This window comes from Sabethes cyaneus, chromosome 1 (genome assembly GCF_943734655.1).
Source record: "Sabethes cyaneus chromosome 1, idSabCyanKW18_F2, whole genome shotgun sequence".
In the NCBI taxonomy this organism is placed as follows: domain Eukaryota; kingdom Metazoa; phylum Arthropoda; class Insecta; order Diptera; family Culicidae; genus Sabethes; species Sabethes cyaneus.
The window spans coordinates 167,338,790-167,360,352 of NC_071353.1; the positions used below are offsets into that span (position 1 = coordinate 167,338,790).

Consider the following 21,563-nt stretch of genomic DNA (forward strand, 5'->3'; position numbering starts at 1 on the left):
CTGGCGATAGGTAAAGGCCATGGCGGATAACCGTCCGCAGTGGAGATCTCTGATTTCATCCCTTTGTTCGGTCGAACCGGCAGACATACGATAGACCCACAAGTAAGTAAGTTAAGCAGATTTCTAATTTTATTTCGTCTGCTATTTATGACGTCAAAAAAAATCCCACTGCGATCTGGAATATCTCCGGGCTATTGTCAACACAAAAATAGGCAAAATAGGGCAAATTTGGCAAAATAAACTGACATTTAGCTTTGGTAAATTTCATGGCCTACTCAGCTTGCGCCTCTCATTTTTTCTATCAGGAAAGGGACACACAAAATGATGCGACAATGCGTCGGTCCGTCCGCGTCATTCTGACCGTGTTCCTACGGGTTAACTGTTAAATTAGCACTGCAAAACACTATAAATACTGTAAAATGCCTTCGAATATGTTTTCTTGTCAGCTATTTGAATGCTCAGATTTGTCAACTAGTTAAAACTCTGCAAATTTATTCAGACAATTTTAGCATTCTCATCTTGTGATTTAGTAGGTAGTACGGTAGAATTCAATTCAACTTCGTTTCCCCTCATTCCAAGCGACAACGTTTATTCTGGTACCTACCATTCGGATGTATCAAGATAGGTATGCGCAATTTAAATCGAGCCCAAGATTTTCAACGTGGTTATCAAAAGTTACAGCTACTTCGAGCGGAGCGGGACGCGCAACCAGCAAATCACGGGGAAACATTTTTTCAAAGCGCCAAATACACGGTTAACTATCGATTCGAACGAAAGCGAAGCGGTGGCGAAATCCGTTGCTCACATGCTACGCAGCATCTCTTCCGCCGGGGATGCCGCCGCTGAGGAGGACGAAGCAACACCGGCACCGGCCGGTGGTCCTGGTGGTAGCAGCAGCAGTTCTTCACTGCTGCTGTTCACATCGGCCGCCGCTGCTGCAGCCGCTGTTGGTTCTTCTTCGCCAAGCCCGCTTTCTTCGCTATCGTCGGGTGGTGCCTCGTCGTGGCCGCCCATCGTCAGCGGATCGGCGGCCCCGGTCAGACAACTACTGTTTGAACACATTTCGAAAAACTTACGCGTTACCTCTTCCATCGAGGTGTCCTCGGTTAGGTCGGCCGGAAAGTTGTTCTGAAATTAGAAGAACTAAATTCGATTTTTGATTCGATCAAACGTTAAGGGAAAATAATGACCTTCACGGCGTGGTTTTCTTCGCGCAGTAACCGCCATTCGTCCAGAATGTTGTTGTACTGATCGTACCGCCTCTGATCGCCGTTGATTTCGTAGATGTGAATCAGCCCCCGGTAGTCGTATTCCAGCCCGGAGTACGATTCGCCGAACAGTCGCAGACTGATGTCGATACTTTTTAAGTACAGTTCTTCCGCTTCCTGGTATTTTTGCATGTGATAGTTGTACAGCGAGGCCAGATGTCCGATGGAAAGACCCACCTCGTAATCGTACGGCCCGAGAATGTGCGTTTTGATTTTTATTGCACGTTTATGCATCTGTTCGGCGTCATCAAACTTGGACATCGACTGGTACAGTCGACCCAAGTTACCGTAATGTTTTGCGGTTTGGACGTTGATTTCTCCGAAAGCTTCCAGCGATAGGTGCAGCGCTGACCGATGAAGCTCTTCCGATTGATCCAGCAAACTTTTACAACGATGGTAATCGATCGTGGAAGCCATCGTATCCAGTGCGATCTCCTCCAGGATCAAGGCCTTAACGCGTTTGGCCGAAGCCAGCATCAGATGATTACATGGCACCAGTTCCTTCATGATGTCGATCGCCCGCTCGACGTTGGCCGTAGCCGAATCGAACTTCCCCGAACTGTACTCGAGCACGTACAGACAGTACGCAAGGTCTTCGTGTGCCACGGCAACGTGCAGATTGCGCGAGCCGAAGATACGGCACAGAATTTCGTGCGCTTCCGTATAGACGGCAACACTGTTCGCGATCGAATCGACGTTCAGCAGGAAGAAGCCATAGTCGAGCAGTGCGTCGGCGTACTTTTGATGGTTCGTTCCGAAGCTGGTCAGTGCCCTACAGACGGCTTGCTTGATCAGCATGCTCGCCGACTGGAACTGCCGCTTGACGACGCATGATTTGGCCATCTGCCGCAGCACGTCTACGACGATTCTGGGTAAGAAAAATGGACAAGAGATGGTTTGGTTGCATTGTAAAAGAGTAACCATAGTAACAGCTAATAAGGAAAGTTGGACGAATCATAAAATATTTGTTGTATGACAGAATTAACTTCTGACAGATAAGAGTAAAGCATGGGAGCGAAAACAACTGTTGTGCGTGTGTTCGCATCATAGGAGGCGGTGTGCAACTGATATGAAGTTTCGCACAACATGGCAGCGTCCAAAGTCAATAGTCAATAATAACAATACAAGATACTGATCCGTGTTAATACGTTGTGAAACAACGGATGCCGCACGGTACCAGCCAGCAAGATAAGATACTCACTTATCCGGCGTGTGACGGTTGATGTGCTTCAGCGCCCGGATACTCCATCGATAGCTAAGATCGTACTCGCTACGGTAGAAGTGCAGCACCGAAATCTGCTGGTACATGTTGGCTAGCAAACTGTTTGGTACGTCGCTGAGGCTATCGTTATCACTGCCGGTTGATGCCTTCCAACCGGGATCACTGGGATTATAATCACTGCTAAAACTACTACTAGTACTGCTATATTTGTTTCTGCTACTGCTGCTGCTGCTGCTGCTTCTACTACCGCTGGCACAACTGTGTCCGGCGGATCTTCGAAGCCTTAACTGCTGCTGGTGCTGCTGTGTGAGTTTATCGATAATATTTAGTGCTTGGGCACAGCTGATACTCGCTTCTTTGAAGCAGCAGAATGCCGTTTGAGCGTAAAGCAATCTGAAAAAAGCAGAAAACCCTTTCAAAAACCATCCTAAAATGCTTATTTGTAAGTACTTTACTTTTGAAGGCAATTCAGCTCGATCAGATACCGCGCGTAGCTGGTCCTGAGCAGCTGAATCATGCTTAGGGTGATGTTGAACACGTGCAACGATTCCTCCAGCCAGCCGGACTCGGACAGGAACGACCCCAGCCGGACGCCGTTGTTGATTTGTGCCATCAAAGACGCGGCGAAACGCCACACATCCGGCGTGACGCCATCGTCGCCGTCTGCCGCCCCCCGGTGCCCGTGCAGATAGTGCTCAACGATGGCGTCCTTCACCAGGGGGGCATTGACATGCTGCAGATAGTAGACGCTGGTTGCGCGGCAAAAATTGGTGCGCAGTTCGGTGACGATCGGCCGCCGGGCCGTCATCAGCGTCTGAACACACTTGAACATGATCTGTTTGAGCGAGGCTTGCTTGATCAGCCGGTGGAAGGTTTCCAGATCCGTTAGCTGAACCAGCAGGATATCCTTCAGGGCGTCAAAGTTGCACATCTGCAGAGGAACAGAAAAGTATACATGTTTCAGTACTGGTTGCTATTTTTAGGTGCAAGGTATTTGGCATACCGGTGTAAATCCGGTATATTAACACTAAGCTCAACCTTAATTTAATGGACAAACTCAGTGACATTTTTAAGTGGTGGTTTGAGACGATTAATCCGCGCGTAATCTTACTATAGAGAGCTTGCATTTGAATGCTGATAAGTGTGATATCCGCTGAGTGAGATTTAATAAACGACGAGCCACGTCGCCAGGCGAAAATATGCTAATTAATACTTTGGTCTCGGCGGTGGGGGACAAAAACGTCCTAACTGAGCTGAGCAGTTGAACTTTGATTTGGAACATTTCGGCGGCGCAAATGGCGCACAACGTTTTACACGGTACAATGGGAAGCGCGTGACTCTGAGCAGGCGATTAGCACCTGCCCATTTTAAGGTCGTCGGATCGTCGCTTCGCTTAATAATTTGTCGCGAATTAAACTTAGGATCTGCTGACGTGTAACGGGGTGTGATCGTAGTATGCTTGATTATTAATTTTTGAATCTGAATTGATGTAATCTTATAGCAAGTAATCATAGCAATCTTTGCCACTTTGGGTTGTCAATCTTTTAGTACAAGGCAAATATGTTCTATTTTTTAAATAAAGCTATTCTTTCCAATCGGGTGACGAGTATCTGGTAAGCCTTAAAAGTTCCGGTAATACGGATATGATATTAAAGAAGCTACCCTGCGGATAACGTAGTTGCTTCCAAAACATAAGGAACAAGTTCCGACGAAGTGGTGGACGTGGAGTTAGAGCAGGCTTCAACAGTGAGTTGCGAATCTTCTAGTTTCCTGGTAGTGAGTTCAGATTAAAGATGACTTTCTCGATCTAACGACGCTGCTGTTAAGGGGCAACCTGCTACGTCCGGCGACGGCAGATGTGATGTCGCAACGGGAGCAATCGACTGATACGGCGTCGCCGAACATCCAGCAACAAAAGCAAAGCAAAGCCGTGGTGTTACCCTCCGTTTTTGGAACTTGACCTTCCGTTTTTATTCGAGACTTCGCAGCCAGTTGTTAGAGTACAGGACAATTGTGGGGCTAGTGCTACAATTCTATTGGCTCTAACAGCCTCTCCCAGACGACGAGGCGCCCCACAGGAAATCTACTCCGACAATGGAAATTAACAGGATTCACTCTGAATTGGGCAGTACCTTCACGAATACCCAAACGCAGTGGCGGTTTAATCCTCCTGCTGCTTCGCATATAGGAGGCTGCTGGGAGAGAATGGTTCGAGCTGTAAAATCTGCGCTGGGGTGTGTTCCGGTGTTGGTAGAGGCGGAAAGTATGATTAATTCCAGGCCGTTGACATTCATTCCGCTTGAATTGAAACTCTCAAAGATTTTCTGCTGTTACACTCTAGTGGCGTTCGAGATCCAGTGAAACTACCAACAAACGAGGGTATAGCGTTGAGGAGTAGCTGGAACATGGTGATGCATACCCTGGATAACTGGGCGGCGCTGGGTGGTTGAATACTTGCCAACTATCGTTAGACGTACGAAGTGATTCCGAGACGTCAAACCGGTAACAGTGGGAGATCTCGTTCTTGTGGTGGACGAGAACATTCGTAACCGAAGGTTGCGTGGACGTGTGGTCCATACAGTATCTGAAAGGATGGGGTAACGCGGGTAACTTCTTCGACATCGAGAGTCTGGGGGTTGCGGCTGCAGCAACCGTCAAAGCAGTAGAGGAACAACGTGCTTATAAGATCCTAGCCGAAACTACGCGGCGACTGGAGAACGGAAGGTTTGAAACAGGGCTGCTCTGGAATCACGATTATATCGATTATATTCGATGCTGTTGAAAGCTCCAGATCTCTTGACACCGTTACTATACGCATTGTTCCAGTATCGGGAACGACAAGTTGCAGTCTCCGCAGACGTCAAGGAGATGTTCCTGCAAATCATGGTTAGAGTACAGGATCGCAGCGCACTACTGTTCCCGTACAGGGATTCCCCCGAGTTACCGATGAGTATCATGGTCTCCGACGTAGCAATCTTCGGCGCGGCCTGCTTACCAATACAGTCTCAATACATTAAGAAATTGAACGCTTCGGAACACGAGTTGGAGTTTCCGCGAGGAGCAGCGGCAATGATGAAGAAGCACTACGTGGATGACTATGTGGACAGTTCCGATACTGCGGAAGAAGCAATTGAGGTAGCCAAGGAAGCGGGGTTCCATATTCGCAACTGGATGTCCAGTGACCGATTCGTGTTGGACAGCTTGGGTGAGGCGAATCTGAAACAATCGAAGGCCATGCTATTGGACAAAGAAACCGCATTCGAACGAATACTGGGAATGGCTTGGCGGCAAGACTGCAGTTTTCTGAGAGAGTACAAAACCTAATGGACGGTACTACGATTCCTACAAAGCGAGAGATGCTTCGACTAGTCATGAGTATTTTTGATCCTTTGAGATTGGTGGAATCGTCTGTTATTCACGGTAAAATCCTCATTCAAGATGTCTGGCGCTCGAATATGGAATGGGATAGCAGAATTCCAATGAATATCGCGACGCGTTGGATGGAGTGGACAGCGGCACTCAAGCAGATAGAAGACCTACATTTTCCTCGTAGTTACTTTACCAACTACCATCCGGATAGTTTCAAATCGCTGGAACTTCACGTGCTTGTGGACGCGAGTGAGCAAGTTTATGCAGCGGTTGCATATTTCCGTATCGTAGACAACGGACAGGTCAGGGTCGCTCTAGTTTCGTCAAAGACGAAGGTGGCACCGTTACGAGGATTATCGATACCACGAACGGAATTGATGGCAGCATTACTAGGAGCTCGATTGCGGAAGACTATTGAGGAGAGTCATTCGTTAAATATACGCAAAACCTATTTCTGGAGCGATTCATTGGCTGTTAGTTCCTGGATCAAATCAGACGTTCGAAGATATCGGCAGTTTATAGCTTTCAGAGTGAACGACCAAGGACGAGGCAACCAAATGGGGGAAAGGGGCCCGTTTGACTCGAAGTGCGTATGTCCAGGAAACGCTGCATATGGTGCCGTGTTTATAAAGCAATGCCGGTAGCTCCAAAAATGGGCTTGCTTCCGTCGGCCCTCGATTAAGAGTCGTTCGCTACAGCACTTGTAAAAACCGAAAATATGGTGAACTCTCGACCGCTCACCTTCGTTCCTACAGCCAATCGTGCATCTCTGACTCCCAACGACTTCCTACTTCTGAGTTCAAACGGAGTACGAGAACCGGAGAAGTTCCCTACGGATTCTGGAATGGCCCTGCAGAGTAGCTGGAACCTAGTAAAACACACTTTGGATAACATTTGGCGTCGTTGGGTGAGGGAGTATCTACCAACGATAGCTCGGCGGACGAAATGGTTCCAGAACGTAGCACAAATAAAAGCAGGAGATCTAGTTCTCTGACGAAAACGTGCGGAATAGGTGGTTACGAGGACGGGTTGTCCGAGCATTTCCGGGAAAGGCTGGAGTGATTCGTCAGGCGGAAGTGCGGACTTCTGGTAAGTTATTAAAGAGACCTGCTACAAAGTTGGCACTGCTAGACGTCGTAAGCTCTGGTGGCGCCAACTCGGAAATTGTGGCGACACGGGGGGAGGATGTTCGCCACAACAGTCCCTTGTAGTGTTAGCAACAAACGGTAACCCATGCGACACACTAATCCCGGCAGTCGATCCAAACGTTTCAACTGTCAAGAGAGATGACGGGCGAAATTGAGTGACAGAAGCAAGATGATAAGACATGTGCAGGTAAAGGTAAAATTAATTTAATTATAAAACTAAACTAAAATATTTACATTATGTACTTACAATAATAACTTACAGACTAGTAATCGACGCTCTGTTGTAGCTAAACAAATAATTGTTAGTACGGGAGACTGAATTGTAAGTAGGAGATAAAAAACTATTTATATGCGATTTAAATACATTGATTTTCTAACTTTGAGTTAATTACCACCCAAACCTGGGTCTGTGATATTGCTGAAGGAACTCCCTTAAAATTGGGAGCAACAAAAGTGATATACATGAACGAAGAGTAAACAAACCGTAGTAATTGAGCTTGGGAAGTGAAGAACATTTTGCGATTAAAATCATACTTAAATTTCTATTTTGGAATTATTCTTACGTTAAAGGTAAACTATATTTACATTCTTAAATCGAGATTAAAACTTACATGCTACTTATCGGCTAACAAGTTAAAACTTAAGTCTAAAAAGAATCTTGTTGTGTGGCAGATAAAAACTTGTACGGAGACAGAAATGTGAGTTATATTATGAATCTAGAAGTGAACTTAGCCTAAAATAAATATTTTTTGTAGCTTTAAGCTGATCATACACAAATAACGTCGACTGATCATCGCTAGAAGCTTTGGATCAACAACACCGAAATTCTCGGTTTATCTGGTGCCAATGGTAAGTTGATTGTAGTATTGTAGCCTAGGGCTGCCATTCTCCTAACATTTTCTCCAATTACACGATCTATTCAACGCGGTGAGAAGCAGAACATAGGACAAGGACGATGCGCCACAACCGTACCAAAAAAGCGGGGCTTAGAATAGGTTCAACACTGTCCATGCCTCCATGGCCGAAAAAATTATTGATGATTGCCAATTGTAGATTACGTTCGAAATTGGGACACAACGAATCGAACGCTTTTGGAAACGCTTCTTATGTACCACAGGGGAGTAACCTTGGACCGATATTTTTTCCATACTTATCAACGATCAATGAACTTCACTATACCCACAACCAGTGGCGACTCGTCGGCATGTTCAACCTGTTCATAGGACAAGCAACAAAATTCAGCCCGAAAAAATTGTTTTCGTCACTCTTTGATGATTTCGCTTGCACCGACGCATACGCAATACGAATTTTGTTTAGTTACGCAGCTGGTGAGCAAACCGTTCAACACGACGTTTGAACGTTGCTTTAGAAATTAGCACCAGGAACAATGTGCTGGTACAAAGGGGATTTGAAAAAAGAGCGCGGTTGGCATGCATTATTCGCAAAATTTTCATGAAAGTCAAACTGATCGTAGACAACGTTACTGTACCCATAGTTTGTCCTATTGAGTGGCAACAGAAGTGCATCATGTGTTCGGAGAATGCGTGCTGGAACGTTTATATTTATGCTTGCAAGTAATGATGGACAGTCGCTACGGTTTGTGAGAACGTCAAAGATAAACACTCGTCTTAGGCGCCTAGCGAAGAGTGTTTCCAAGCCAACCAGTAAACAGCGCGAGGTATATGGAGGCAACTCGTTCTAATTTGAGGGCGTGCGAGACGTGATAAGGTGCCCATACTGGCGCTGCATGCTCAAGTATACTCCGTACCAATGAGCAATACAGTGACTTAAGAGCATATACGTCTGTAATAAATGCTGCATGGCGGCGAACGGCACCCAGAACAGAAAAGGCTTTAGAAGCAGTTAATGCTACATGCTCATTAAATCGCAGTTTGTTATCTAAAATCACACCTAAGTCACGTATAGAATTCACCCGCTCAAGGACGGTCGAACCAATCTTGTATGGGAACTCAGTAGTAGTTAGGCAGCGAGTAAAAGATATTACCTTACATTTTTTGATGTCCATACCGTTTTCGTCACACCACAACAAGAGTTGATCGATGTCACTTTGCAAGGCGACGCAATCTTGGGCGGATGATATCACCCGAAAGATTTTGAGATCGTCAGCGAAGAATGATTTTCCGGATGATATCCGATATGTGAGGTCGTTTACGTACAGAATAAAAATAAACGGGTGCAGTACACTCCCTTGAGGAACTCCTGAGGTGACGTTGAATGTTGTTGAGGTTTCATGGTCAACCTGTACAAAAGCTTTTCGTCCGGTGAGATATGATTGCAGCCACTCAACTATCCAACTCGGGAAACCAAGACGGGCAAGTTTGTCGATTACGAACGTGTGCGGAACAAGGTCGACAGCCTTCGAAAAATCTACTTGACGACGGGATTCAACTGCAGGGAACAACGTGTTGGTATAAGCCATAAGGTTTGTAGTTGTAGAACGACGTCCGACGAAACCATGCTGAAACTCGCTGATTAAAGGTTTTGCTGCATTGCTTAGGAAACGATGGACGACTGTTTTGAAGACTTTAGCAAGGCAACAAAGTATCGATATTCCACGATAGTTAACGAGTTGAATGCTGCCTGATTTGTGGATTGGGACCATTTTAGCAATCTTCCAAATGGACGGGAACGTACAGTCAGCAAGAGAACGGTTTAAAATCAGAGATAACGGGGCAGCCAGTTCTTGCGCACGGTTCTTGATGATAAATGGCGTCAATCCATCCACTCCAGGACCTTTTGATACATCTAAATCGTTCAGCACTTCAAGTACATCCCTATCCGAGAAACGAAAGCTCGGGATGTCCACATCGTATGATGGCTTGGATGCGGGCAAACTGGGCGCGGAACACGCTTTTAAAGAAGTGCAGAGCAAGCAGGTTGGCAGCTTCTTTGGCTGAACTGGAAACACGTCCTTTGTATTCCACGTTACTCGGTGTGCGTTTTGACGACCTGTGGGTCCTTATGAAAGCCCAAAATGACGACGGATTCGATTTCAGGTTCGATTGCACCCTGTCCACGTACGGTGAATTGTAGTCACTTTCGATGATTCGTAGACGATTACTATTTTCTACAGATCTGGTGCTAAAGAATCGATTTCGGGCTTTTCGAACCTTATTGCGTAAATTTCGGAGCTAAGGAGTCCACCAAGGCTTGCGGCTAACGGAGGACGTGTTAATTCTGCACCGTGGTACAACCCCATCGAATATGTCATACAACGCGTCGTAGAAGGGGCCTTTACGGTCTCATCTACAGAAGAACAACTCAATCGTTGCGTCCAGTCGATTGTCGAAATTTTATTGCATAACAAGCTGAGATCGCATCTTCTGAAGCCGAGGGCAACGTCATCTATCTCGGCGTTATTGCTATAATTTGGCACCATGAACTGTGCGTCGAGTCGTAGGACAAACAGTTTGAGATGCTCGTCGATCTTTAACAGTGGCAGAGGTGGGCCGAACAGTTTGACGTAGTCCGGAACGTTAACATATGCTAAATCAAGAATTCTGCGGTTGACGTTACTCAGCGCATTGATCTGCCCAAGACCAGCTGCGGAAACCGATTCTATCAGCACTACTTCTTGCTCTGTTGACACATTCGTGGGTAAGTATCCGTTGATATCGTCGTCAAAGTGCCAGCGAAGGTTGGGGAAGTTGTAGTCACCTAAAGCTACAAGAATATCACAAGCCGACAGTTAGTTACATACGTTTTGGATGGCGTAGCATGAGCGTTGTAAATTGCAGGACTAGATAGCGGTCTGAGGTAAATGCCAACGACATAGATTAAACGGTGCGCCCTGAAGAATGGAATCAGTACAAACGCAGAATACAGTAAAATTCATCACGCCACGAGAGCGAGCACCGTCCTATGCAGCAGGTTCATTCGCGAAAAATTGATGGTGGCTTGGTTCAACAATAAAAGGGTTCTGGAGATCTCTACACAAACAATACATTCTGCTACCTACACACTCGCGAACGCACAGCCTCGTAGTGTCTTTCTGCACAGCTCACTCTCGAGGCCAGCAGCTCGTATGCGGTCAGTAGCCCTTGAGGCACTCTAGATCGTATGGAAACCCTCCCTTACACACGCGGTTGAGAGTGCGAACCCTCCCGAGCAATCGGTATCAGCTGCTCGGCTTGCAATGATAAACGAGAGTAGCAACCGAGGCTGCCACTTAATAACACACGCGCAAAAACTCGTCACAGTGCATGAAAAAATAACAGCAAAAGTCCAAAAGAGCTGCTTAAGTTGGCGTGTTTGTTAGAACGAGAACCCGTGTGTGAGAAAATTAGACCACACGAGTGCACCGTCGAATTCAGGCAAGAAGACGTTTTACTGTCTGAAGTCTGATATTTGACATAATCGTTCTTACTGAAACATGGCTCGCTGAGAAAATCTACTCTGCGTAGTTGTTTGAAGGCCCATTCATTAGATTACACACTATTGCAGCTTTTCATAGCTCTTCATCGAAGCGCTAACGTTGACTCGAACCACTACACTAGTGATGGTTAAGATGCACCCAAAACTCTCCGTTGTGAACAACATTCGGTACCGATGCCAGCCTCGGTTAGATCTCGCGCGGATAAAGCAGTCAGACGTTGCCGCAAACTACGCACACTCACTCGAAGCTGCGCTACCGGAAGAGGACGAGCTGGACTCAGGCCATCTCGAGGTCGAATGACTACTAAGATTCAGACCCACGACCCTCACTTAACTAAGCAGACTCGGTAACCTTATGGCCACAGAGCCCTTCATCGAGAAGAGCAAACTTCATCGATCTGCAGTTCCCGTTACCAAGCTTCCACCATTCTATATCCTTATTTTGTTGCCTGGCTGCATGCCGAAAGTTTCTTTATCGGTCCAGCATCAGTGTTGCGAAGGCCACACTCGTATGATCTAATTTTTCTAACGAGCAGATTGGCATGAGCATCTCTTTCGGACGCCCGAGCCGTGCCATTGGCTTCGTGAGTGGGCTGTGCAGAATCACGCCACGAACGAAACCGTGCGCGCGCGGTTGGGCAGGTACTAGACTGTATCCACACAGCACCAGCGGTTGTTTGTCGTACGCTTTTGTCAGTGGAGTAACCGTTGGATGCTATGCTTCTCACACTCGCTTCCATGAGAGTTGGCATTGTTTGCTTCTCGCTCGATTTGCCACTTTGTCCAGCACATTTAGCATGAATGCGCTCCCAAAGTCTTTCTGCGGTGTGTCACCGATGCGGGATTACTTGTGATTTTAATGTTCACCCATTTGTACAACAAGAACGTCACTTTTGGAAACATCATCAACTGCATTGATCTCTAGCGCCGCTCGGTCACAGTGAGTCAGCAGTAAACCCAAATGGAGAACTTTCCTTATCTGGCTAAAGGTTTGCTGGCATTCAGCGCTCCAAATCATCTTCGCAGCTACTCAAACTGAAATATTTGACCCCTATTTCGTAACACTCGCACCGTATTTCACTTTGCTTGCAGGGGTTTTTTCGGGAATTTGATACTGCGTTTAGCACATTGGAACCAAAAGTTGATTAGCATATGAGAATAAAATTTGCTAATTTGTGCTCGTTCGTTTAAATGACGTTTCGCTCGAGAACTGTTATCTCTCCTCGCACATGATTTCGAGTGCGGCAAAGACTGTATGGTAGCTTTATTATCAGTCTTTTGAATACTGAATGATATGAAAAAGCTTGGCTACAAATCGAAAATGGTTTTCAACCTTGCGAATATTTTTGATAATATTCTGTAAATAAAAACTCACAGTGGGTTTGTTTACATATTCAAATGCGTTGTTTTGAAAAATAAACAGAAAATATTTACAGAATCGGCGGAGCAACAAATAGTACATACTGCAATCTAAAATTATGCCAAAAATTGCTATTTATATATTCCGCTACCAATCGATTTCGCATACATCAATGTTTGAGGGGACTTGTTGTATTGTATGCCTCACTATTTGACTTGTGCAAAGCACACATTAGCAAATACAAACTGTAAAACCACCGAGCGAGCGGATAGCTCGACTATCGGCCGTCTCTGACGTATGGCTTCTTGTTCGCCCAAAGCTCAAGAAAGGAAGATATGCAACAAACACAGCCACCGCAGCACCGCAGAGTGCCAACAGAACAGGCTCCGGTCGGATTCGCGAATCGAGAAGGCAGGCAGGCAGGCAGACACTCTCAGTCTCACCAACACCGCTCGCTCGCTTCGCTATCTGCAGCTATATTGGTAGGTATAGATAGCTAGCTAGCTAGCTAATCGGTCGTGTGTGGCAAATTTTCCTTGCGATTCCGAACTGCCCACTATTATTCGTCATCCATCCTTCTCCGCCCAGCCAGCGGCAGGGAAAAATTGCTACTCTACCTTCGTTGCCTACAGGTATACCATCTCCTGGCTATCATGAAGGAAAACCGTAACCTTTGGGATGCCCTTGGAGGGCGACATATAAATTCGATTTTTAATCCCACCGACAAACAAAAAACTTCAAAGACAAACACAGCTGGTGGAAACAAACGCTCTCACCTGATCGTATACGGTGGCCAAGACGGCAGTCGGAAGCAGTCGCAATTCCGCAACCCGATCCAGACTGGCAACGTTATGGTTCAGGTTCTTGACGTACGCCAGCAGGCACAGGTTGTACAGCGATGGGGGTTTTCTGCCCATCGTTCCGTCCCGTAGTAGCTGGTCAACAACAAAAATTGCTGCTTTTCTCGACACTTCCGTGTGACTTGTTCTTCACTCGAGCAATGACGGACAAGAGAGCTCGGCAACGAGCAGATGCGGAGAATCTCGGCCGATAGGGAAAAGAAACTTTCGCTTTTGCGACAATCACCAACCAGCACCACACTAACTTCTTCACTGCTGCTAATCCGGAAGCACAGAAATCGAAAACTTTTTTTTTCTTCTTTCGTTTAGCCTCGGAATCACTTGCACTGGTAAAGGTAAAACTTGCAGGAGGGGCACCAATAAGGAAAAGTTTCTTCTTCTGGTTGGAATAACTCTTGTCTGATTTGACTGTGATTTTGTTGCGCCGTGGAACTACATATTAAAATACGCGACGACCATCAATCACCAGCACCCACCGCGACGACAAGAAGGAATCGAGCAGGACTGGCAAAAGGCAAACTGAACTGACTGACAGACTGACGGCTGACTGATGGACGGACGATGTGAATTTTATGGCAAATCTGCATGCGGGGTGTGAATTGTACACTGTAAATTACAACATACTAATCTCGGGTACATTTTCATTCACTATCCAAACAAACCTGAGGTTCGAATTGAAGAGAATTTTTGGGTTTTTCAGTCTAATTAACTATTGTCAATTGCAAGTAAAATTGTAACATCCAAAGTGCGATATCGCTCATAAAAGTGCTATTTTGCATTAAATCGTTTCGGTATCTTCGGCGCACTTTTTCGTTATCTTCCAAGCAATAAGTGCGCCGAAGAGACCGAAACGATTTAAGCTAAAATAGCATTTTTATGGGCGATTGCGCACTTTGGATGGTACAATTTTTCTTGCAATTGACAATAATTAATTGAATTTTTCAAACTAACTTTCCTTGAACTTTCAATTTGTTAATATCGCTACTGCAAATCTTAATGATATTGGGATACCTGAGAAAATTTTTCGTTTTTCACCTGTTATATATCTACCCAGGTAACCAATAAGCATTTCCAATGCAATTTAAATGCAAGCCAATAAGCATTTAAGTTGCCTCAAATGCTACTTAAATGCTATTTTGGCAAAATATGCGGCTCCTTTACTGCTAGCCCTCTTATAGTGCTGACAATGCTTATTTGCAGCTAGTTACCGACAAGAAGATTTTAAATAGAATTTTGGATGCCAATTTACAACAGTTATGCAGTCAAAAGGCTGATAAGCAGCCACCTGCAGTATGAAACGCCAGGGATGCTAATAAACGATTGATTTACTGCTTATACTAATGCTTATTGGTTACCTGGGTAGTCGGGCGAGCCGAGAAATCAGTTGAACGGAAGCGAAGAGGAAATCGGTTTTGTACCGTTATAACGATCGAGTAAAAAACGTAAAAAACAGTGCCAGCCGGGAGGTCATCGCCGAGTTGCTGCACAGAATGCATGTCCCTGGATACAAGTGCAAAATTCTGAAGAGTTACTTCCAAAACTGAATGCTTGGTTACGAGTCCGCAGTGGGGCGTAAGAAGGCCCAACGCTTTGGCACGGGATGTACAATGGGATATTGACGTTAAAACTGCCAAGAGAAGTGCTTATTGTCGGCTTTGCCGATGATGTTGTGTTATCGGTGATAGGCGAAACACTGGAAGAAGTGAAAATGCTAGTGACAGATGCAATAAGATCAATAGAAAACTGGATGCAGAGAGCAAAGCTGCAAATAGCCCACCACAAAACGGAGTTCCTGCTGATCAGTAGCTGTAAAGCCGTACAGCGTAGCACAGAGTACAGAGAGCACGTAATTGCCTCAACGCGTATGGTTAAGCATCTTAGAGTAATGACGGATGATAGGCTTAACTTTAACGGCCACGTCGACTATGCCTGTGAGAAGGCAGCGAAGACTATCAACAGTATAATCAATATATATAGAAGGCCAGTGTCGCTGGTGTTTCATGGATATTTTGGTGGCAAACATGTTGCTGGTTCGTGTCTTGGATACGGGAACTACATTGTCAAATTGCCCAATAGAAAATTTTCCTGCCGACGAAATACCCCAAAACGACCAAATCGGGTGATTTATCCTACGTGATTTACGGTAAAGCAGAAGGATTTTTTATTGGGTTGCCTTTTTAGTTTGACAATCAGATTCCAGTTTCGAATCGATCACTCACACATATGCGCATACAGTGTAAATACGTAATTTTCAAATGTGTGATGTTTACCACGAGCACTGCAGCGACACTGGCATTCTATATATATTGATTCAACTCTATCAACGCGTTAGCCAGAATAATGCCGAATAGGGGCCTAGTAGCAGCAAACGACGACTACTGGCCAGCGTATCATCTTCGGTACTAAGATATGGAGCACCAGCCTGGATAGCAGCGCTGCGAAGAATACGGGATCATGTAAGGCAATACACTCAACCCCCGCTAATATAAAAAACACCTCGTTCAGATCAGACGAATTCATTTTTAATCTGAATATTTGGTAACTCTATTCATTTTCAGACACGCGCAAGGCGCGCACCCTATGAATTTGTTGTTTTGATTTGACGAAAACAAACGTTTTAAAAACAGGTCGATTATGCGCGAATTCTGAACATCCAGATTGTAGAAGGGGAAATTGGCTCGACATTTTCAACTAAAATGGTCTATTTAGAGTTCTGGAGAGAGATAAGTTGCATATAAACTATATTGCCGAAACTGCTGAGCAAGAGGAAACGTCCCAGATAACATAAAATTGTAATAGAAAGTTCACATTAAATCGTTTTCAGGTCAATTTCAAGTCGGAATTGTATAATGATTAGAGTATGTCAAATCGCAGTGAACAATAAGTTGTTTTGCAGTCGTGCGTGTCTTCATATACAATTTATGACTGTGAATTATAAAGCAGTATAGACGATTGCAATATTTGATTATATCTCAATCATATATCATAATCATATGGCAGCAAGATTGGGCCAGGGCCGAGAACAGTAGATGGACGTATAGGCTCATACCGGTTCTATCGACCTTCCCTCGAAGTAATACTTAAACCTCTAACGGGCAACATCGTAAAAACGATGCGATCGAACAAATGATTACTTTATCATAAAAGTACACTCAAAAGACGCTCGAGTGCTGATTTTCATGCGAAAATATTTATCTGGAGGACCGCTAGGTATGAAATAGTCCGATTTCTTTTTTTAGTTTTTCATGCCTAACGCTCTACCCAAATATTTTTTCAGTTCAAATATATTACAAAATTGGAAAAAACATGTAAATTACTTGTAAGAAAAATTTGAGATCGAACATTTTGTACTAGATGTCCTTTTTCCTTGCCTTTTTCTTTAAACGTAAAAAAGGAAATATTCGCACCATAATTTTTTATCGGAATTTTTCGAAATTCTTGTTTTTGAAAGATGATAACTTTTGAACGCATGGTCAGAATGTTGTGACAGGGCTTGAAAAGGGGTCGCAAGTTGAATGTGACTGCCGTGAATGTGAACTTTCCGCATTCAAACTCCGCTTTTTGAACGATCATTTGACTGTTTTTTGAATCCAGTCAATCCGCCGCTTGCGCTGCTGCCGTCTTACAATTCATGCGGCATCTCAGCAAAAGCAAACAGTCGATCTCCCGTTTTGCTTTACGCTTTGAGAATATAAACTGCAACTGACTGGAAGCATACGGTGACGTATTTTTTCGTTTCTCTTTTTGTCTCCAAATCGGCTGCTCACAGTAATAGTTTGTCACCCGGACGTCGGTCGGACGCAAGCAAAATATTCGTTTGTATTGGACGGAGTCCGACCGACTTCTTCCATGCACATGTAGTGGTTGTTCTTTTGTAGAATTGAATCATACGATTGTGCGGTTGCTTTTCGTTAGCGTGGTGATTGCCAGTCATTTGACTGTTTTGCAGTCATTCGCTGCTCCAAACGGTAAAGGCAACTTGATCGAAACGAAAATGTCAAAAAGTTTTAGAACGCGTTCATTCTGCTGCGTGCCATCGGCGTTTGACTGAGCATGAGCAAACTGCCAGTTGTGTTATGCATAGCGTTCGTATTCCACCTCTAAACGGACGGTGTGAACTTGAATGCGCGTTGGTGTGACTGCGGTAGAAAAAAAGGATCGGTCGAAGCCCTGGTTGTGATATTAGTATCAACATGTCTAAAAATCTGTTCTGAACATATTGCATATTCGTATGTGGTTCTGGAGCTCCAAAATCGAAGGCCGTCTACAGACGGTCTTACCCGTTAGAGGGTGAACGGTAGCTCCGGGGGAGTTTAGGTCAGGCACCCGTGAGGTTTTTAGTGGGTTAGAGTCTCACACTGTGCCACGCGATGTAAACATACATCATTAGTGTGCCTGGCATAGAGTAGTGTGCCTGGCATGGCTCCTCACGTAAAAAAACACACAGGATTCTGTATCTACGGTGGTGTGACATCCTCAGCATAGCACTATTTCGAAAGGATCTTGGCGTTAAAGTCGAATTTTCGGGTAGTCTATTTTTCCTAGCAGACTGTCCGTGATAAACAGAGGGCTTTAGATGTATCCCTCCGCGAGAAAAGAGTAATCAAATTGGATCGGTTGACATCGGTTTTCATAACTCGGTAAGTTCAAGCAGAACGAGAACAAGGCGTAAAGATAAAAGGGAAGAAAATTTGTTAATGGAGGATCATTGCAGCAATGAATGGATCCGGTGGATCACGCAGCTTGGACAAAAGGAAGTGGTAAACAACTTCTTGAGCGCTGCTTCAATGATCCTTCTTTACCTAATTTTCCGCTCTTTTCCCTTCACGCCTTGTCCCGTCCTGTATGGACACTATCAACAGTTTTGTTTCATTACTTTCTTCTACCGTCTTGACCTCATTAAACGGTCAAGAAAAAGCATGAGGTCCCAACGAACATTTTATTTAAACAGTAGATTATTCAACCGTTATACAGCTAATGTTCAGAAATCAAGCGCTTAATAAGCAATTATACAGCAAAAGTATTTGTTGGAGTTGGTCTATATTGGAAACACTTTTTGGTGCCGTAAACCGTAGGAAGTTTTCAAACGGAAACGCCAAAATAAAATGAAGGGGGTTAATCCCAGCGTAGTGGTTAGCATTCATGCCGAGAACCCGGGCTCAAATCCCAACCCCGCAGAAGTCACGAATGACCTAAGCTGTTAAAATGACTATAATCAAACAAAAAATGAAGAAGGACGTGACCGGCGCAGTTATTGATCCTTCATATGTCGAATCACTGAATTTTGCACAGAATGACCGGTCACTCCCAACCCCATTCGTTTGATTCATTGTGCAATTTTACTGATTCGGATTAATCACTTTGTGCAACCATTGATATATGCAAGCAGTCTAATCTAAGCTAAGCTAACGAAACGCCAAAACAAAATGAAGAAGAATGAAAAAGCCACGTGTCATGTCCTGTCCTAATCTTCTAACTATTCGTATGCGGGGTTTCTTGATAGAGAAAGATAGAAAAATAGCTGAAGCAATTGACAGTAGACCAAATTAAGAATTGCCTTAGAATCCTCTAACGATGGAGCAGCTAAATGACCTCGACCTAGGCGACGACATTGTCTTGCTCGCACAACACCGAAACGATATGCAAGGCAAATTAGATGACCTCTCTGAGAGCTCCCATCCAGCTGGTCTCACTCACAGTCAATATAGCAAAAACTAAGTCTATGGTAGTGAACACTGACAATTCCACCATGTCCGATGGTGGTACCAAGACTGATATAGCCACACGAATCAGGAAGGCCAGAGGTGCCTTTGCAGGTCTGCGAAACATTTGGCGCTCAAACCTCTATACGTTCGAAAACCCGAATCTTTAATTCAAACGTTTGATCCGTACTGCTGTATGCCTGCGAAACGTGGTGTCTCATCGGAGACAACGCAAAAACTGCAGGTATTCATTAACCGGTATCTGCGCTATATCATTCGTGCCTGGTAGCCTTAGCCTGACAACTGGATATCCAATGAGGAACTCCATCGTCGGTGTCATCAACGGCCGATAGCCACAGAAATTCGTGAACGTGGGTGGAATTGGATCGGTCACACCTTCAGAAAAGAAGCGAACGAGGCCGGCAGAGAAGCACTCGACTGGAATCCACAAGGACAGCGTAGAAGAGGGTGACCCATTGGCTCATGGCGATGGCGACGCAGCTTAGCCAACGACATCCGGGCTGTAGACGAGAACATGTCCTGGCGACAGGTAAAGGCGGGTAACCGTCAGCAGTGGAGATCTCAGATTTCATCCCATTGTTCCGCCGAACAGGCGGACATGGACACGTTGTTGGTTTTTATTGAGCAGGCTATTTCATAAACATAGTTGCAATAAGCGTGTAAGTAAATAAGATCCGCAGTGATATAAAAATGAGTCGCATTTTATGGGACCGTAACAAAAAGGAATATAATGTTCCCAACCCTGATGCCAATCAAACGCTTCAGCTGTGCACCCAGATTTATATAGTTATATTGTTTCAAAAACAATTTTCATAAATGTTTGTGAAGGAGTCATAAATTTACATATTGGTATGAACAAATTTATTAAACTTAACGCCCAAATAGATGGTTAAGGCCCATGGTTAAACTGTCAAAATAACGCTGACGGAAGCGTTGACGCAGCATTCTGTTTGGCCCTTTATACAAATTTTACTCCATTTACATCATCGGGGATCAAAACTTAATCTATTAAATAGGAATTTTCATCTATCCTCAATGGAATTCGAATAGTTCAAAAAAGGCCGGCAGCTCTGATCTTCGAATATTTTTCTGACCACTTTGACAGTTTTGTTGTGCAAACGAAGTTCTCCTTTTCTCTCCTTATTTTTGTTGCACGCTCGCGTAATCACACGTATACCCATACACATATACGCATAGCTCCGTTATGTTTGGTTTGCTCGGGTGGCAGTGGCAGATGGCAGTAGCAAAATAAAAAAAAAATTTGGTCAATCGCATAGGCGAAACGAATATTACCGAACGATTCATTATTCGTTACGTACTGTCATTTTTCGTTTAATACCGTTCGTTCTCTCTCGCTCTTTCTGCTGCGTGCGTGTTTGAATTCGAAGCGAATCCATCTTCGTATTATAGTTGTGTGTGCGCGCATTCGCGCTGTCGCTCAGCAGCAGTTTCAGTTCGTGTTTGCATTGTATAAAGACGAGGTTGGTTCTTTTCTCGTCTTCTGTCGTTGTCTGGTAACATATTGGAGATTGTGGACTCCGCCTGCGGTTGTGGTTTGCTTGCGATTTTTGCTCCGGCTCGGTCTGTAATCTACTATAGTGACCCGTTCGATACGTGCTTGTACATTATCTTCCCAGTGAGCTCGGCGTTTGAGACTGTCGTAAGAAGAGTGTTTAACAATCGTTTTGTGTATCAATTTCGGTGTGAACACTGTGAAGATTGCCGAAATGTAACCCACACCCTACCTGGTGCGATTGGTTTCGGGTTCGTGGAAAACGGATTTCATCAGTGCCATTGACGGGAATCGGGAAGTGCAGATTGTAAGTGTTCTCGCCTCAGTGTGATTTGATATGAAAAATTAACTGCGGAAAAGGCCACGTATAGGGTAAGGGTGTTTGTAGGGTGGTGCAGCAGTGAGCCGTACGTCAGATTGTTTTATTTCCCAGTGGTTACTGAGATCGCTAATTTTTCGTTAACGGCGTGTAGTTTTGTGTGAGAATTAATGTGAAAAAAAGCGACTTCTGGACTGCTGCTCAGCTGTCGAAGTTGCGAAGGTGGTGAGGCTGCGGCTGCCACTGGCTGAAGGTGATTGGCGTTGGGTGGAGCTTTTATGGCCTTTTGAACTGGGCCCTCATTTGGGCGACGAAGCATGCCAGGGATAAAAAAGCAATACGGCATATAAATAGGTGATTTGCATACTTATAAAATATATACGTGT

General features: G+C 44.8%; 2 protein-coding genes across 3 annotated transcripts in view; one reads left to right on the forward strand and one right to left on the reverse strand.

Moving 5' to 3' along the window:
- Nucleotides 1-472: 472 nt before the first annotated feature.
- On the reverse strand, nt 473-14,125 carry LOC128737624 (uncharacterized). Its single transcript, XM_053832303.1, has 5 exons — nt 13,539-14,125; nt 2,946-3,421; nt 2,470-2,883; nt 1,191-2,136; nt 473-1,128 (listed from the first exon to the last, which is right to left on the reverse strand). Exons 1-5 carry the CDS (start codon nt 13,677-13,679, stop codon nt 802-804), a joined length of 2,304 nt encoding a protein of 767 aa, XP_053688278.1. The 5' UTR covers nt 13,680-14,125; the 3' UTR covers nt 473-801.
- Nucleotides 14,126-20,606: 6,481 nt separating this feature from the next.
- LOC128732566 (protein-tyrosine sulfotransferase) overlaps nt 20,607-21,563 on the forward strand; it is an 87,802-nt gene continuing 86,845 nt past the window's right edge. Inside the window, exon 1 of one of the 2 annotated variants that reach the window (XM_053825841.1) lies at nt 20,607-21,531. The gene's annotated coding sequence lies outside the window, so the exon portion shown is untranslated. The remainder of the gene's footprint in view (nt 21,532-21,563) is intronic. The other variant, XM_053825840.1, reaches the window with a different exon arrangement.

Bases quoted from the DNA above. Each gene is read 5' to 3' on its own strand.
- LOC128737624 (XM_053832303.1), bottom strand. From the start codon at position 13,679: ATGGGCAGAAAACCCCCATCGCTGTACAACCTGTGCCTGCTGGCGTAC. The intron at 3,422-13,538 runs GTGAGAGCGTTT...GTTCCTCTGCAG, and splicing joins TGGCCACCGTATACGATCAG to ATGTGCAACTTTGACGCCCT. The intron at 2,884-2,945 runs GTAAAGTACTTA...TGCTTTTTTCAG, and splicing joins GAGCTGAATTGCCTTCAAAA to ATTGCTTTACGCTCAAACGG.